We start from the raw sequence: 20,132 nt of genomic DNA, 5'->3' as shown, positions 1-20,132 counted from the left end.
AGTGTTTTATTCCTTTTTGTCCATTTTTGTTTTAATTTTGGGTGACTTCATGGATTATTCAGGGCTTGCGCCTCAAATCATTATGGGAAATGTAGTTCACACACAACTTAAGGCATAAATATTCAAAAACCTATAATTATTTCTACTTTAAATGGACTTTAAAGAAGTTTCACTAAAAGGCAAAAAATGAAAACTGATCAGTCAAAGATCATATTAAAGTAGATTAAACTTTGTGTTACCGTGGAGACCCTCAGGTCTGTTTAATGTGTAAAGACAATAAGGAAGTGAACTCTGTTCCCTGTTGCTCAGTCAGAAGAATTCAGATCCTTGTTTCTGAATAGTTTCTATCACACAACGCTGGAGAAAACAGACAAACAAACAAAAAACAAAAAGACAAACAGGCATGAAGCTGGAGGTGAAGATTGAGCTCCTGAAGTTTTGCTCAGATGTGTTCAACTGTATCTTCCTGGTGAGAAGACAATTATATTATATTATCTAATCAATAGACGAGCTAATTGTATTGAGTCTTTATTGTTTGTTTCAGGTTTAATTTCTGTTACTTTTATAGGTAAGTTTGATTTAGATTGACTAGTTTTAGTTGAAGTTTTCTATAGTATTAGTCTTAGTTTGAGTTTTCCAAGTTTTACAATTTAAAGACTTAATCTAAGAAAGCTGAAAAAGGCCAGATAACAGAAAGAACGATATGGAATATGACTTACAAAACCATTATGTAATAAAGGCCCATATTGTACAAAGACATTTTACTCTTGTTTAACATAAAACATTAACTTTGGAAGAAAAACTAAATGAAAATATGTTATTTTAAAAACTTTTTTTTTTTTTTAGTTATAGGGGAATTATTTTTCTCTGCTAGTTTTAGTTCCAGTCTTAGTTTATATTAACAACCTGATCACTGTTTTAAACTGTAAATCAACTTTATTTGTCCAAACCATTAAAAATCAGGGAAAGGACTGATTTATCTTGTTTTACGGTCACCTAAGTATGATTTAGTGGCTCTGATGCTTCCTGTTAGATTAGCGCTAAATAAATACAGCCTCCACCTGTTTATTATCCTTGAAGGAAACATTCCTGACCAGCTGTGAACATTTCAGATAATGACTGAATGAATAAACTGCGCTTCAGATATTAGTGCTCAGGGTTTTCCTCATACTCAGAGGTTTTAGCTTTAGGTTTCAGGGAGATGCAGTCCCAAATCTTCTCACAAAAAACAGTTTTATATGGGTAGATATTGATAATTATCAAGATAAATGTCAAATTAATCTTCTATATAGTTTAAAGGTGATTTTTGGTCCTTGGTGAAAGATGAAGACAAAATAAAAAAATTTAAAAGGTGAAAAATAATGTAAAAGATGGTGCACAACAAATATAAAAGACAGGTTCCTGGTTTATTTTTACCTGAACAAATCAAATTAAAATGCCTAGAGTGCTGCTGACCTTTGACCTTTGCCTGCAGGCTCTGGGGTTGAGTTTGGTGGGATGTGCTGTGTGGATCCTGTTCGACAGTGGAAACTTCCTCAACATCCTCTCGTCTGGTAACACAACGACCTCTGTCCTGCACATGAATTTTCAGCATAAAACTACATCTCCCATGATGCTCTGTTAATGTTGATGTCTGTTGTTTTGTTATTTTATGTTAATCTGTTTGTGTATCTATTCGCTTTTCTGCCTGCTTTTGTTTATGTGTTGAACTGTTTGAAATTTGTTTATCTGTTTGTTAAATGTCTGTTTCCTTATTTGCTTTTTTTTTTTTATTATTCTGTTGTTTTGTGTGTGTGTGTGTGTGTGTGTCTGTGTTTTCCTCTGTGTTTATGATTGCTGGTTTGATTTTTTGCTTCTTTGTTTTGTTTCTTTGTTTTTTTAGCCTATATGTATATGCTTGTTTACATCTTTTGTGTTTATATTTGATTGGTTATGTTTCCCTGTTCCTTTGAGTTTACATCTTTACCTGTGTGCGCGTAGAAGTGTGTTTGTGTTTACCTCTTTGTTTGTTTGAGTTTAATTGTTCCTAGTTTTTAGTCTAAACCAGTGGTTCCCAACCTTTTTCGGCTCATGACCCCATTTTAACATCACAAATTTCTGGCAACCCCAGACATTCAAAACAGAGACTTTTTTTTGGCTAAAATTAATTTGTTTTTGATCATGTAATAGTTTGTTATAATATGTTGCAAATAAACATTAATTTTAGACAACATTTAGGCTATATAATTTAAATTTTTATTAGTAAGTTTTAATTTTTTTTTTTTTTTAAGAAATTATTAGAAATTTCAGGCGACTCCAGACAGTTAAAACGGAGACATTTTATTTGGTAAACTTAATTTGTTTTTGATCGTGTAATAGTTTGCTATAATATGTTGCAAATAAACATTAATTTTAGGCAACATTTAGGCTGTATAATGTAAATTTTTATTAGTAAGTTTTAATTTTTTATCAATTACTAGAAATTTCAGGTGACCCCATTTGAATTCCAGGCGACCCCACATGGGCGCCCGACCCCAAGGTTGAAAAACACTGGTCTAAACTGTTTGTTTTCCAATTGTTTTATTGTTTTAACCTGTTAGCTTATTTGCTGTTTTACCTGTTCATTTGTTCATATGTTTTTTGTATACATGTTTGTTCAAAAAGTAAACACTTCTTTGTTTGTGTTTACTTTTTGTTTGTTCTTCTGTTTATTCCCTGTTTGTATTCACCTTTCTGTTTACATTTACCTTTTTTTGTTTGCGTTTACCTTTGTGTGTTAACCCGTGTGTGTTTGTTTGTGTCCAGATGAGCTGAAAACAGTGGGGGTGGGGCTGCTCATGATTGGCGGTGTGGTGATGGCGGTCAGCATCGTGGGGTGTTTAGGGGCTCACAGTGAAAACAGATTTCTGCTGTTAGTGGTGAGTCCGTCTGTAAGCGTAAATGTAACCTGAGCTCTTTCATTACGCTACACTGACCTCTGACCTCTGCTCCTCCTCTTCCTCAGTACATGATCTTCATCATCGTCCTCACCCTCGGGCAGCTCTTCATCACGTTGCTGCTGCTCATAAGTAGTGTCAAGGTCAGCTGACTTCACTTCTCTTGAACCAACAGTAACACAGTGTGGCAGTGAACATATCATGGACCTGATGGGGCATGGAGGCCACATCGCTATGGCAACAACAGCTGAGGCTCTTGGGTGGTCTAGTGGAGTGACACTCCCTTTACAAAACCACAGTTCTAATAGCACTGGTATCTTTTCTGTTTGGAGAAACATCCCAGCTCCCCCAGTGTCCTCCACCTTCAAAAACATGTATGCTAGGTTCATTCTCCTGGTTTAGGTCTGGAGCTGGTCCCAGGGTTCCTGGACTAAGATGGGTCCAGATGGACAGGGTTTACAGTGCCACCCTCTGACCACACTGCACACACTAGTTTATTCTCCACAAACCTCTTTATGGGAACACATAAATACATAATACACTTTTTTTTGGTGATATTTCATGGTGTCAGTCTGTGTCACTGTGACTCCTCAGACTTTGGCCATGTTTCCACTACATGATACCGGCTTGACTCAACTAGACTTGGGTAGCAGATACTATTTCTGGAGACTGTTTCCTTTACAGGACACTAGTGACTTTAAAGTACCTGGTCGCTGGGCATCATAAAGGGGGGGTAAACATGACAACTTCATGGGGCCCAGCATTCCCAGGGGGCCAAGTGGATATAAGTTAGAAGTTGTGAACATTTTGTGTAAGAGTAAAAGAGAGGCATAGAAGCCTGGAGTCAAATGTCCAAAGTTAAGTTTCACTTTCGGTTTGATGCCCGTTACAGCGCTTATGGAACACACCCCATATATGGATGAGTGAATGATGATGACGAAGGTAGGAGAGAGGCAGGACCACAGCAGCAGGTCCAGACAGGATCCAGGGAAAACCTGTGAGCCCATAAAGACTCCAGGGAAGAAGACAGTTCTAAATAATCCAGAAGTCTTATTCCTGTTTTTTTTTATTTTTCCCACTAAATTTTTTTCCTATTTTATTTTTCCCACAAATTTTTTTCCTGGGTTTTTTTCCCCACTAAATTTTTTCTTGTTTTTTTCCCCAACTAAGTTTTTTTTTTTCTCCACTAAATTTTTTAGTTTTTTTCCCTACTAAATTTTTTTCCTGTTTTTTTCCCACTAAATTTTTTTACTGTTTTTTTCCCCCTACTAATTTTTTTCTGTTTTTTTTTATCCAGTAAGTCTTTTTTATGGTTTTTATTTTTCCCACTAAGTCTTTTTATAGTTTTTATTTTTCCCAATACCCATTTGCACTTACATTTCCTTGTGCTTAGACTGCTTGGGCAGCCTGGGGGGAGTCACCGGTCCCCTACTTTGGATTTGTGTGCTGTGCATGTTTTTTGTTTTTAGTTAAAGCACTTATTTACCTTTTCAAATGTAGTGCCGTGATCACAATGTGGGGTGCGGGGCCACTGAACCTTTCATGGGCCCCACAATTGTGGTGCCACCTGGACGTCATGCGTCTGCTCAGAGAGTTGTTGATAAACTCTCTTCTTGCGTTTTGTCCTGTCAAGCTAACGGTGGAACTTTTCATCGGCCACCAAGGACAGAAATGTCTGAATTTCCTCAACCGACCACGGTGTTGTTTTGCGGGTTGTCATCATGGATTAGCCTACTGGTATATTTACAGTAAACTTCCAAATCAGTTTTTTTTTTTTTAAATGGCATGTTACACATTGATAACACAATGACACAGAGCCAACTCTCTGACCAATCAGTGGACTGCAGGGTTTACACGTGACATTTTAGTATCTCTTCACCTGTTTTGGAACCTTGCCCAAGCAAGGACTAAAACAGTAGTACCAGGTACCAGATTCCAGGTTCTTTTGCATAATAGAAACTCAAAAAAACGGAGTTGAGTCGAGTCGAGCCGGTACCATGAAGTGGAAACGTGGTATTTGATCACATTAGTAATAATCAAACAACTGGTTGCTGCATTTTTACCAGATAGACAGGAATAAATGTTGTGGGTCAGAATTTATGTTAAACTTCATCAAGTGTGTTCTTTATGTATTCTTTATTCGTGATGTTTATGTTCAGATTGCAGAGGCTTTGGAAAATGTCGTGAATCAGATCATCCGAGAATATCCGGATGCAGAGAACGGTCAAGACAAATTATTGGACAACGTGCAACACTATGTGAGTTTATCACCAGAACAAACTTCAACTCCATATTAAAGACTCAACACTTTACTGCAGGGGTCTCAAACATGCGGCTCGGGGGCCAAATGCGGCCCGCCAAAGGTTCCAATCCGGCCCGTGGGATGAATTTGCAAAGTGCAAAAATTCCACAGTCAAGGCTGTGGAACTCATTTTAATTCAGGTTCTGCATACAGACCAATATGATATACAGTAAAATAATAGCACAAAAACCTACAAAAAATAACGACTCCATATTTTCTTCTTGGTTTGATGTGAAAAAAATATTACATTATGCCTATAAATAATGGCAACTTCAAATATTTGTCTTTGTTTTAGTGCAAAAAATAACATTAAATAATGAAAATATTCACATTTACAAACTGTTCCGTAACAATAAAATGCGAATAACCTGAACAACTATGAACAACCTGAAATGTCTAAAGAAAATTAAGCACAATTTTAACAATTTCCTGCCTGTTACTGCTGCCTTTGTAGAGCCAATCCATAATGCTTGTTAAAATTGCACTTAGTTTTCTTAAGAATTTTCAGTTTTTTCAGGTTATTCACATCTTTTTTTTATTGGGATAGTTTCTAAAAGTAAGTATTTTCATAATTGAAGGGGTTTTTTGCACTAAAACAAAGACAAAAATTTGGAGTTGTCATTATTTATAAGTTATTATGCTATTATTTTACTGGTCCGGCCCACTTGAGATCAAATCGGGCTGAATGTGGCCCCTGAAAGAAAATGAGTTTGAGACCCCTGCTTTACTGATTCTGACTAACCATCTGTCTGTCTGTAGGCGCAGTGCTGTGGCCTGACAGGCCCTTCTGATTGGCTGCAAAACTCTTTCATCAACTCCACACAAAATCTGACATCTGACGTTCTTCCGTGCTCGTGTTTTGACTCATATCATAGTGGTAACTCATCCTGGTGCTCAGGGCTGATGAACATCACTGACCTGTCGGTTGGACATGGAAACAACTCATACACAGTGGTACAAAATACATACAAATTATACAAAAATGCCAATGAAAGAAGTGTTCATTTTGATATTTATTTTTTTCTGCTATGTCATTAATAATACTGTATTTATATTAACATCGACATTTTTATTATGACAACTCTTTTGAGAAAAAAAACAAACCGCTTTATTTCTGGCAAATAGTGAGATCAAATGAAAGGCAGAAATGTTATATACATTTACATATCCAAATTTCACATGAAATGCTGCCCATGAAGTTGGAATAAATTACTTTAACCTCTTCTCATGAAATGATGACAATGTGATTTATTCTTGATAGATAAAGTGACTCAGTATGTAATCATTGAACCTGGTTATAGATGATTACTGATATGTGTAAAGAGGAATAAAAAGAATAATGTGTCTGAAAATAAAATGATCCCAACTTAATGGGAAACCGTGTATTTAGGGTGATAAGGGTTGTGTAGGGTTATCGTCACTTTTATAGCTACAGTTTGTTTCACGACATCACCAAGAATATTAGCTCGCTCACAGTGGGAAAATTTGATGTTGACATTTATTTTGATTAGGTCAGTTAATTTACATTTAGACACAAAACAGCTGCCTTTTTATGTCAATTTAAATGGTTTTGACTCCAGTGCTAACATTCGGTTGTGTGTTGTTGCAGGGCTGTAAAACAAAGCTCGGTGATTGGCTGACGAAGAACGGTCTGACCATCATTGGCATGGACATCAGCCTCATATTTGTCCAGGTAATAAAACGACCTGAAACACCTGATGCATTTTGATGTGTAACAACCCCGGCAGCCTCTAGGAGTCAGAGGCCAGGTTTAATCCAGTGGTTCCCAACCTTTTTTGACTCGTGACCCCATTTTAACATGACAAATTTCTGGTGACCCTGGACATTCAAAATGGCGGCATTTTTTTTGCTAAAATGTATTTGTTTTTGATCATGTAATAGTTTGCTATACTATGTTGCAAATAAATATTGATTTTAGATGACTTTTAGTCTATATAATGTATATTTTTATGGACGGAGGCAGAAAAGCCAGGTGTAGATTACTGCACAAAGTGAGAATTTGATTTTCCTTGGTCAGGATATGTACAGTCAGTCCAGCTTGGATTTACAAGGCCGACAATTAATACTGAACAAACAAGAACTCAAACTATGAATTATGAAAGAGCTGCAGCATCTGAAACTGACCACAATGAACATTTGAAAGATAAACAGTACCACAGTGCTTCAGTTTCAGCTTCACAGTTTGCCATATCTTTTATGGATTGTGAGTGTCTCTGTCAACTCACCATATATGTTTTAATTAGAAAGTTTTTGGGGTTAATTTATCAATTAGTGGAAATTTCAGGTGACCCCATTTGAATTCCAGGTGACCCCACATGTGGTCCTGACCCCAAGGTTGAAAAACACTTTTAATCCCGGCCCTCTTTGTGTGTCTGCAGGTGGTTCAGTTTACCGTTGCTGTGTACCTGTACCAAGCCTTCAGCAAAAAAGCCTCTTTAAAAAGAACCTCCCCACAGTCTGACCACAATGAAAACCTGGACTACGGGGAAGACAACTACGCCTACACAGACTCAGAGCAGCCAGCACCATACCAAGACGACCCTAATTATGTAGACCCAAATCACTATCATAACTAGACGTACATGAGACAAAATATTTAATATACTGTATTATGTATTATATAAATATAATATAATTATATTATATAAAGGGTTACGTTTTAGGTTGATATTCAGATCATTAAAAGAAAACAAACTTCTCAATGATCTTACCTGAAGATAGTACAGTGCTAAGATAATAACGGTATGTGACCTAATAGTAGCTAATAATCTACTATAAATATATAATTGACATTAACAGGGTACATCTGGTATTTAGGAGCAAATAACAGAACAAGAGTTAATATTGGCCAGTGTTAATTGATGTTCACCACATTGTTAAAAGAAACTCCACTGTGATCTAACAGTAATGAAAAATAAAAGCTCAAGGTGATGCTTTTTTTTTTTTTTTTTTTTTTACATTAATGATCAGGAGCTACTGACCTACAGAAAAAAAAGCACCTGAATGAGCAAACATTGACAAGTGTTTTGCTAACAAACAACTGTTAAAGACAAACTTTACTGCAATCAAATCAAGTGCTGTACATAAAATGACTACAATAAAACAACATAAGAATAATTTCATAAAATAAAAGGATAAATCCATCTACCAAAAGCTTTCCTAAATTTCCTAAACCAATGTATTGGTCTTTCTTTAATTCATGCATAACGTCATGTACGTTACTAATAATTCATGATGTACTACATGCATGAATTCCAGATGATTCATGTACCATTATTATTAAGTGTTACCGCTCTGGTTAGTCAGCTACAGTCTTGTTTAACTTCACATCCAAACAGGGTACTGATAGAAAAATTCTGTGATATACTCAGACAAAAGACATCTGCTACATGGTTACATTATGAGCTACGTTGGCCAGTGCTAAGTAAGCTGTTAATTGATTTTCTGTTAAATATTGATTAAATAATTTTAATGTGTTAAATCACAACAAATATTGCCCTTAAGACATTTAATATAGTGATGCCAATACTTCTCAAAGCCCAACAAATCCATATTAGAACTCCATAATAATAACATTTGTCCAAAGTGTTTCTTATACAGTAATTAAACACATCTATAATAACATTCTTACTAGAAATTCCAAATTGTCCGCTACTTTTCTTGCAGCTTCATGAACAATGTACAATGAACAGTACAGAATAAACAAATGCAATTACATAAATATATGATAATCAAAGAATTGCCATCCCCAGCAGTTCATCAGTCATTGTATGGTATACATATTTATTTATAGTTGATATTTCATCATTTTTATTTTCCTCTGAATGTTGCTTTTGACACAACAAACAAAATAAAATACCTTTGTGTATGAATAAAACCGCCTTGCTGACAGTGATCACTTTTCTAAAATATCACTCTGCTATGTGACCATTTCGGAGCTCCAGGTCGTCAGATGCTTTAAACACTCTGAGTTCAGATGCACTTAGTGTTAACTTAGTGGTTTCTAGCAGCTCAGTGGAAAGATGACTTCAGCTGGTCTTTATTGGATTATTACATCAGATCTGTGATACTCAAAATTCAAGGGAATCAGAATCTTTTCTGTCCAAAACAGTTAAAGTGGTTATATGATCACTCTGTTTGTCTTCTGTAGAAAAGCACATTAGAGTTCTCAGAAAATGAGATCAATTATTGTTTTCTTCACATTAGCAATTTGATGCATTGCATTTATCAGACGCACACGCACACACGCACACACACACACACACACACACACACACACACACACACACACACTCTACCCTTCCAAAATAAAAAAAAGTCAAACATAATATGTGGGTGCTGTTTTAGTTAAATACTCATTTGCATCTTCTGTGCTGATGGTTGAACGTGAATCTGGACATATATGGATGTAAACCTTACCTGGTTGGAGCTGAAACAACCCACGAGGCTGTGACTGTAGTATCAATACAAAACTTTATTTAAAAAAAAACTGTACAGTACAGTAAATGCCAATAAATGAAATATAAATATAAAAACATAATTCTGTAAAAAACACATTTTAATATTGTCATGAGATATAACATGTGTGCCCTCTAGTGTCCACACATAGAACTGCATCAGAACAGACATATTAATGTAATATAATAATAAAGTCATGTAATGTAAATAATAACATAAAATAAAATTAAAAGGTAATAAATAAGAATCAGTAGAAAATACAGTACAAATGTATTTGTGGACATAATACAACAAAACAAATATAAATTACAATAGAGTTGAATTTAGTCTGATATCACAAAAATAGAAGTATAAAAATGTGTTTCCTGGGAAAAAAGTCCTTAGGTTAAAACCAGTGCAGATACCTGATCCACACTGGAATCCTGATAAATTCATATATGTCTGAAAATTGTGCCCTTAGGTCAATAAATAATGTTTCCTTTGGCTTTACTAGTTCTGACATTTAAGTTTCAACTTACTTTAATTACATAATTACATATTGTCCTTTTTGTTGTTGATGGTGCTGACTGACTAGAGCATTAGAAGCATATTTTATTAAATAAGGATTTGCCATCTTTGACTGCAACCATAAATATTTTTTTCCTTTTAGTTCAGTTCCCACATACAGCCCACTTTGATTTCAAGTGGACTGGCCCAGTAAAAATAATAGCATTAAAATAATGACAACTCTACATTCCAAACTCTAAAATTTTAACAATATTCTGCCTGTTACTAAATGTTCTGTGCCTTAGTAGATCCACTGTCATCTGTAAGTTGTAGTGCACATGTGTAAATGATAAGTTGAGGCACAATATTGTTAGAATTTCCTTATTTTTCTGAAGAAATTTCAGGTTGTTCTGGCTAATCACATTTATTGGTGAAAGGATAGTTTGTAAATGTAAACACATTTTTTGATTTTACTTTTTGACATGAAAAAGAGAAATTTGGAGTTGACATTACTTATAGGTTATTATGTTATTATTTTGCTTAAAAATGTATCACCTCTGTGTATATTATGTATATAGGTATATTCTAGCGCCCCTTTGTTGTTCACCTTTGCTTTCAGCACCATATTGTTTTTGGTGGAATAATAAAAAATAAACCTTTTTAAATATGTTAATGATCTACACAGCTGACAAACCTGCTGCTGAACCATTAAATTAATTGCCATCAGCTTTAGGACAATTGATACATTGGTTCACACAGATAAATTAAATTTTCATCAAACAGAACTGTAGCTTAGTTAAGGCTGGTTTACTCTGCGTGTTTATCTGGATTTTGTGCCTAATGCTTCCACCTGCTGGATCCAGCATTGAAGACACTGCATGCATGTCTGCAGGGAGTCATAATCTTTTGGATATGGTGAGACAGAGGAGGATGATGGGCAGTCTGCAGTGTCACTGGTTGAACCCTGATGAACACACAAACACAATCACACAGTTCAGATTTACCGACACTAAGGGGCCAGCGTTGTAGAGTAACTGTTTCCATGGAAGAGCCTTATCAGATACTGACCAGGTGTCCGAGCAGGTCGTTGTTAAACTTGACGACCTGACACAAAGCGTCCACAGCCAGAGACCCCAGTGGATCCACACAGACCTGATACTGGGACAGTTTGGAGGAAACCAAGGACGGCTGCACACAAACACATTCCATTAGACAGGTTGTCATCAATGGAAACTAAAAGTGAGGATGAGTCTGAATGTAGAGCAGCGAGTGTCTGTACCTGATCTGACGGAGCTATGGTCTCTGTGCAGGTCATGACAGGCAGGTCCTTCAGGATGGTCTGCAAAACACCAATAAATAAATAAACAAATAAATAAACACAAAACTACATGAACACTGTGTCCCTTAACTCTGCTGCTGCCTTGTCTCAAATATTATCATAAAATATTTGCAGAAAAATATATTTTTTTTATGTTTCAAAAGATGTCGCTGCATCAGACAAACACAAACAAATGCAATTCTTTTTGTTTATCGTTAACAAGAAAAAATAATAAAACTAAACTTTTGACTGTTTCGACATGTCAGGATGTGTTTCATTATCTTGCGGAAATGATTGAATGAGCACATGCAGAAGGAAGCATGTGGGTTTGGTAAAAATGAAACAATACAGTGAGTGATTTGAGAGTGATTCTTAATGCGCTATGTCAAAAAGGCATGTGGTGTCCAAAAACTTTTTTTCTACCACTACTTTATTGATCCTTTGCAGGAAGTGACACGAATGACAGCAGCATTCAATCACTCTGCAATTAAAACAACACTCTAAGATAATAAAAACACTTTAAAATTAAAAAAAAAAAAAAAAAAAAAACAGTAATAAGTAATAAAGGATTAAGAAAATATACACAAATATACACTTATGAGCTAAAAAGTAGAGGAAAACTACAGAGATTTATAAAACCATTGAAATGTAAAGTAATGTAAAAGTAAATAAACATGCAGTGATGAAGTGGGCACACGTCATCATCCATTATATTGTTCAGTTTGTGTTTGTGTTTGTGTTCATTTGTTTGTGTTGTCTGTTGACTCATCACTTGCTGTTTTAATTCTGCAGGTCAGAGTCTCTGCGTTTGTATTATTTTATGTTTACAGTCTCACAGTTTTTTTTTTTACATGCTCTGGCAGTCATTTATGTATTTGTTAGTTGTTGTTTACATTTGTTTGTTTACATAAGAATTTGTGTATTTGATTATTGTCTCACTGTTTCTATGAGCACAGTGCTGTTCTGTTCACCTCCAGGGCTTCTGTATATGTACGCACGTCAAAAATCTAAATTTTACCAAGTGTATTTTTCTCATTTCTAGTCAAACTATCTCATCACACTTAAAATAAAACATAATTACCTAAAGAGTAAGTTTTCAGTGAGATATAAAGAGCTTATTTTTAGACAACAGATCTTGAAAATCTTATTTTAAGGAATCTTACCAAGATAATTTTTATTTGTTCCATTGGCAGATTTTTTTATTTTTTATTTTTGCTTAATTCAAGAAAAAAAAAATCTGCCAATGGAACAAATAAAAATTATGTTGGTAAGATTCCTTAAAATAAGATTTTCTAGATCTATTGTCTAAAAATAAGTTCTTATATCTCACTGAAAAGTTACTCTTTAGGTGATTATATCTTATTTTAAGTGTGATGAGATATTTTGACTAGAAATGAGAAAAATACACTTGGTAAGATTTAGATTTTTTTCCAGTGTGTGTATTTGTTGATCAGATTAATGGGAGTATTGGGGAGAATTCCAGAAGTGTTTATCCAATTTCTCATAATCAGATTACTGCTGTTATCTGATAAAGTATATCAGGTTATATTGTTTATAGGATCATTTTAATAATCTGATAATAATCAGAAATCAGATAATGATCTGAATTAGTGTGCATGTATCACTGTCCCTTGACCATGCTTTTGTAGTTCTGCAGTGCCACCCATAGGTCCTGTCTTTGTTTATATGTTTGTTAGTTTCTATACTTGTTTGTTTGTTTGTTTGTTTATTTGTTTGTTGTCTCACCGTTGCTTTGAGCACGCTGTTGTAGTTCTTCAACTCCATTTCCAGGTCATTGATGATGCTCTGCCGGTCGGCGTCTGAGGTTGACAGTAAAACTCGTGCGGCAACAAACTTCGCCCAAAGCACGAAGAGAAGACTCAGATACCCACAATGCACTGTAAGAGGAATAACAAAGTCAGATCATTTCACTTATAACAGCTGATAAACATCCAGATGCATTCTAAAAGAGAGACAGGGGGGACGTCTGTACTTTTTAAATAAGGAAAAAAAAAATTGAGACGGACGTCAGCTTTTTGATCTGTGACAACCTAAATAAATCCTTAAAAAATAAAAATAAAATGAAAATCACAAAGTAGTTGCATATAGACATCATATTTGAGAACCTGCATTTTGATCTAATATTTTGGACATAATGATAAAAATGTTAAAGAGGTGTAACCAAAAACACTCGTACAGATTTTGTTAAAGTTGCTTTTAATAAGTCACTCAAATGCTTTGTCATAACCTTACACTTGAACTATTTAATATTGAAGGCATTGTTCTGAACTTTATTAATATTTTGTGTAGACTGTGAAGTCCTGAAACATCAATGTTGTGTAAACAATGACCCATTACTTGGTTGTAATTTCACATTTTTGTGGCAGATTATTTATAAAAGTAAAGATTTTTTCGGACTATTCTGCCCAAAATAAATCACAGCAACCGCTGTAAGATGACTGTGCTTAAAACAATGTCTACAAATTTTAACCCATAAAGACCCAAACATCCAGCAACAACTAAAATAATTTATTGATATAAAATGTTAAATAACCATTGATCCACTAATCCTATCAATACATGTAAATAATTGGTATAAAATGCAGTTTGTCATCTTTTCATGGTCATCAGATATGACCCATTTGGACATTCAGAGGCTCCATAGTTACCGTGGAAACACTGTCATCTTCTACAACCCATGGAGTTTGATCAATGACAGTGGATGGAAACACTTGGTTTATGTTCAGTTAATGATGTATTTTGAGGAAAAAGTTAACTTTTCTTCAGTTTTCTCTGTTTCTGATATAACAAAAGCTGAATTTACTCTGAGTTTTTATGAACATCTACATGATCAGTAAATTAAATGTAGGAAAATACATAATTTTCACAGAGAAAACACAAAATCAAGAAAATAATATTACAATAAATGGTGATAAATCACTTCAGAAAGGTTAAATATAGAGAAAAATTCACTTAGGAACTGCCACAAAAGTAGCACTGGGTCTTTATGGGTTAATTCAAAGATGAAACTAACAGAACATATTTTCATTTAATATTTTAAAGCAAACTTGTTTATATGAGTAGACTTATTACATACACTCTAGGTAGATCAAATATCTAATATTTCTCATTCATTAACAGCTATACTACTTAACATTTTCAGATCAATCCAAACAAGCCTAATTTTTATTTCTGCATATTTCAAAAGTGTGAAGAACAAGTTAGAACACAAACTAAAGCCAGTGACACACCATTAAACTGAACTGAAAGTAAAACATCATAGAATATCTAAAACAAACAGGAGACCAATTAAAGATAGAAAATGAAAGCTGAAAATAATAATCAAATAAAATATTAGCTACTCAGAAAAGGCCATTAAAAAGGCTAAAATATATGAAATAATAAAGACATAAAGCAAGATAAAATGTTAATAGTAGATGATAAAACACGCAAATAAAAAAAAAAAGACAAAAACATAAAAGAACAGCACACCTGACTTTAAAAAACTGAAAGAAATCATTTTTAAGAAGTTTAAAAAATAGAGTAGTGCACAGATATTAGGTGTTAAGAGTTAAACATATGTGAATCAGTTATTGAGAATTTTTAGTTTGATGCAATAAACTAAAATGTATGTAAAAGATTATGCTGTAAAAGATGCAAATCATTGCAATGTGCATTTTATAAGACATGAAGTGAAACATGTGATAATCCAGAACAAGCAGATTAAAAACTCACTTGTGTTTTTTGGTTGAAGGAGAAGAAGAATCTGTGTTGTTGGTCTGGTTCCTTTTCTCTGTGGTCCCTCCTGGATGTGGACTCTTGTGGTCTCCATGCTGCAGATGCTCATATTTATATGAGATTGCAATTGTTCTTAGAATATTACAGTGGTTCCCTGAAGATTGACATCAGTTTTCTGTTTAGTCTGACTCAACAACACTAAGTGAGCGTAAAATTCTGCATGTATCATCATCATCATCATCATCACTTTTCTGCAGAACTCATTTCATCACCCAGGTCTTGTGACTCAAGTTTCAGAGCAGGAAAACCAGGCTTCCCAGGATTTACCCAAATAATTAACGTGACAAGATAATTAAAAGGGAGACACAATAGGCGGAAATAACCTGATGAATCAAAATGTTATGAAATATTACACATCAAAACTCCTTCATCCTTCTCATCATCAGAGGTGGAAAATAACAAAACACAAATACTTCTGGTTTTATCTCTGCTTTATTCTTTTTAGCTTCTACCTACGGAACTTTTTTTTTTTTTTTTGACACTTTTTATTTATAAACATTTTAGTTTTACAAAACAAGAACATAAAAGTGAGGTCTAGGAATAACAATAATAACATCAATCATACAAACAACATTAACCATTTTTAATTAGTGCTGTCACCGTTTGTAAAGTCTGTCCATTTTCTCCAGTGCCTTTTTCCCAGTTCCTCCTGGAGCCGCAGGGTGAAAGTCATGCATTCCATCAGTCTAATGTTTTCTACGATAAATAAAAAGGCCAATTGTGGATGGCTCCTTCTGCAGCCAACATGCTGTTATGGCTTTTTTAGCTGATGTCAGCAGAATCTTTCAGAGTATTTCCTGAACTTTAATGTAAATATCAGTTAAATCCATTGCAGTTGATGTGAGTTTTCTATTATTTTTATTTTGCATCATTATACATCACAATATCAGGGCTGATTTGTATTGTGGCCGTGACTGTACATTTCCACCTAAAAAGATTAAACAGTTACACATAAAAAGATAAAAGAGAATCCATCACATGACAAACTGAATAAAAATGAAAATGATGCTGAAGATCAAAATAACACAAAAGACACAACAAATAGAAAATGATGCAAAAGTAACCAACTAACTGTCAATGGTCAGTTGTTGGCAAAAACTAACATCTGCAAACTGATTATGTAACGTAACAAGAATGGCTCATCATGCCACTTCCTGTTTTTTCTTCCTCAACTGTCCTACTGACATGACGTGCAAGTAGTGTCAACTTTTTCTGATTAATTTCTATCAATGCCCCCCTCGTTTTAACTGGACTACCTTGACTGGGAATTGACGCCAAGCCTTCCACATGATGGTCCAACACACTACCAAGTGAGCTAAACCTCTGCTGGATCTCAGTCTGACCTGTTTGCTATCTGATTGCCTTGGTACTTTTCAGGATGTAACAACCAGTCTAAACATGATATAATGAGGGTGCTGATTGGTTCTGTGGTAATAGACAAACCCTTATTTCATGCCACAGTACTGTGTCAGTAGCCACTTTGATAAAGTTATTATTTACATTTTCATTTACATTTATGCATCTGGCAGATGCTTTTTTCCAAAGCGACTTACAGGGGAAAACCAATCAAATCAATCAATCAATCAATCAATCAATCAATCAATCAAAATTTTATTTATATAGCGCCAGATCACAACAAAAGTTATCTCATGACACTTTATATATAGAGTTGGTCAAAACCAGACTCTAGGCCAATTTACAGAAACCCAACAGAATCCTCCAGGAGCAAACACTAGTGACTGGTGACAGTGGAAGAAAAAACTTCCCTTTAACAGCAGAAACCTGGAGCAGAGCCAGACTCCAGGAGGATGGACATCTGCCTTGACCAGTTGGGGTTAAAGAGAGAGAGTAAAGAAAGAGAAAAAGAGAGAGTGATAGAGACTGAGGGAGAGGGGGAGAAGGGGGGAAGTAGGGGGAGACACATGGGATTATGGGATCTTATTATCTTTGCTGAGTTGCCATTTGTTGATCTGTACCTCAGACTAAACTGTAATAGTTATGACTTTTATCTTGGTGCAGCTATTGACAAAACAAATAGTACAGAAAACAGAAGTGATCTGTGGTTTTACTGTGGCTGTTTTCTGTCTAAAAAAAAGAGCTAAGCTAACAGAGCTATAATGTAAACTATCAGATGATGCAGCACGTTACACTGTGTACGAAACAGTGTTATTTTGACCAACTATTAAAATAAGTGGCTTTGAATATTAAAGAACAGAACTTGATGATATCATAACACAGATGTGTATAAAGGAGCAGAGCTTCCTGCATCATGAGGGACCCCTCGGACCCCACCCACCGTCCAAGTGACCTGTTTGCCCTCCTCCCTATGGCAGGAGGCCGACAAGCCTCAAAGCCAAAACAACGAGGCTGAAATTCAGCTTCTTTCCACAGACTGTGAGGCTGATGAACTCCCTACCATCACTATTGTAAATAAATCACTGAGCTGCTCTTTATGTCATACATGCATATGTGTTTTATTTGCTCTGATACTAATGAATGACTTTTCATGGGTGAATGTCTTCATGTGTTTGTTTTTTAGAAACCTTCATTGCTTTATTTTTATTTGACTGTTTGCTTTATTGCACTGGGACCTGAGTATGTTCTTTAGTGCAAACATGGAAATGAATGACTATAAAATGAACCTTAATGTCTTTTTAAATTTCTCTTGTTGTATGTAATGTGCAAATAAATAAACCACAGCAGTAATATTGTTTCAACAGTGATATAACAGCTGGAATTCCTTCACATTTCAGCGCAGAAGTTGATGGAGGTTGGTGTCTATGATGCAAACGGATATTAAGTTATTTTTGGCTGCCGGAAATGTTTCATTGACGTGAATGAATGTTGGGCAGGATGTCAACTTTCATGTTCAGACTTCACCGGAAGGTCGACCCGCATCCCACACAGACACTCACCTAAGGCAAGTAAAAGCATGTGCAACCTACACCCACAGACTGATGATCAATTTCTGTACACTGCTATAAAAAACCTTTACAGTCTGAAAAAGTTTTTATTTCTTTTTTTGTCTTGTGTCTTTTCTGATTTTTTTCATCTTGTGTCTTTTACATCGTTTCAATTTTGTTGTGTCTCGTCTTTCTTTCGTTACATCTTCTTTGTTCTCATACTCTGCTTTTGTTTAATAACTGCTTATAATTTAACATCCTATCTGTGTAATGCTCCTTTAGTTTCCTCTTCTCTACACCAGTCAAAGCTCACTGTACTATGACATGAGCCAACAGACAGGTATGTGGCTCCGCCCCTCACCTGTCTTGCTGCTGCTGCTGACATTTACTGTATTTCAGTGTCTGTTTTATCTGTTGAAACCTCTGCTTTCCAGAGATGAAGTGAGTAATTACAACCACTCCTCTTCCTGTGTGTGTGTCAGGTCATTCATTCGTCCTCTGAACCACTTTATCCCTCAGAGGGTCGTGGGCGTGCTGGAGCCCATTCCAGCTGCCTTTCGGGGCAACAACCTGAATACAGTGAATAACCAGAATAGGACATATGGGAATTTTTTCTTTGCTGATGTCACAGGAAAATTCCTTGAAGACAACATGAGGATTCATCAGGATCAAATTGTGAAAGATTCAGGGATGATGAGACGTCATTTTCACACATGGACTGGACAGCACTGAGTCCAAACCTGAACCCCACTGACAATCTACTGGACGTGATGGAGAAGACTTTGCACAGAGGTCCAACGCTCCCATCATCAATACACGTGTAAATGTTTTGACAGTTATTGTGATGTTGCAGGGGCTGTTTCCCAGACAGGTGAAAGTCAGCAGGTTGATTTAGTCTAGCCCAGGGGTGTCAAAAATACGGCCCTTGAACCAAAACCAGCTCACCAAAGGGTCCAATCCAGGCCCTGAGATGAATATGTGAAATACAAAAATTACACTTAAGACATTTAAAATCGAAGGTGTCAAATTTATTTTAGTTCAGGGGTCACATGCAGCTCAGGAACATGTTCTGGTATCCTATCTGTTTTGCCCACTTTGGATTTATTTTAAAAATAGGTGTGTCTGACTCAGTCAAATGCATAATTACGTCTAGAAAATCATTTTGGACCATTTTCAGTGATGCATGACTCAGTTGCTGAAGCAAAACAGCAATATCAAGAATCTCCGAAATGGATCCCGTTTAGCCTGATAATGTCTGTAATACCAAGAATGAAACTCTTCTGTATTAATGATGACATGATTTACTGAACTGGAAAGGAGTTCCATGAAAGCAACTAATACTTATGATCATAATAATGACAAACATTTGTAAATAAGACATGTTTAGGTGATCAGTTGAGAGGTTCCATTCACTTCTGCATGTATATGTCTAATTTTTAAACCTTCTTAGTTTGCTTTAAAATTGAACATCTTGCTCTCCTCATAGATTCTAAAGCCTGATATATTTTATGTATAAATATAGTGTTTAACATATTTCAAGCAATATTATCTACAAGGTGGGCAAGAATGTTCTTTTAGATTTTAAAAGTTAAATCTAATGATTTTGCTGTATTTTCCAACTTGATATTCAAATGAGTCCAGGTCAAAGGTCATGTTTGGTCATTATATGGAGCTGGATACATATTAAAGGCACTATTTAGTATTATATGCAAGAATGATATATAAGTTGGTAAAATTGCATAAGAGCTTTGATGTGATTTTTAGGAAATATTGCTGGTGCAAGGTGATGGGAAATGGGCGTGAGCTCAGCGGCTGCTGTAGCAGCATCTGGAGGTTTGGATAGTTGGAAAATATCAATATATGGCATCATAACATCTATCCTTCTTGGAATCAAAAATTCAACTATTTCTGAGTAAGTCTATGAAAGTGGG

General features: G+C 35.3%; 1 protein-coding gene across 1 annotated transcript; it reads left to right on the top strand.

Moving 5' to 3' along the window:
• Positions 1–377: 377 nt before the first annotated feature.
• Positions 378–7,814, top strand: LOC115435337 (CD82 antigen). The gene is made up of 8 exons (XM_030157664.1): positions 378–469; positions 1,475–1,553; positions 2,785–2,897; positions 2,984–3,058; positions 5,075–5,173; positions 5,977–6,171; positions 6,827–6,910; positions 7,617–7,814. The coding sequence occupies exons 1-8, from the start codon at positions 404–406 to the stop codon at positions 7,812–7,814; spliced, it is 909 nt and encodes a 302-aa protein (XP_030013524.1). The 5' UTR covers positions 378–403.
• Positions 7,815–20,132: the final 12,318 nt, after the last annotated feature.

Source organism: Sphaeramia orbicularis, chromosome 16, assembly GCF_902148855.1.
Source record: "Sphaeramia orbicularis chromosome 16, fSphaOr1.1, whole genome shotgun sequence".
Taxonomy (NCBI): Eukaryota; Metazoa; Chordata; class Actinopteri; order Kurtiformes; family Apogonidae; genus Sphaeramia; species Sphaeramia orbicularis.
Note: the sequence above shows the minus strand (reverse complement) of the source record. Positions and strands in the feature narration are given on the sequence as shown.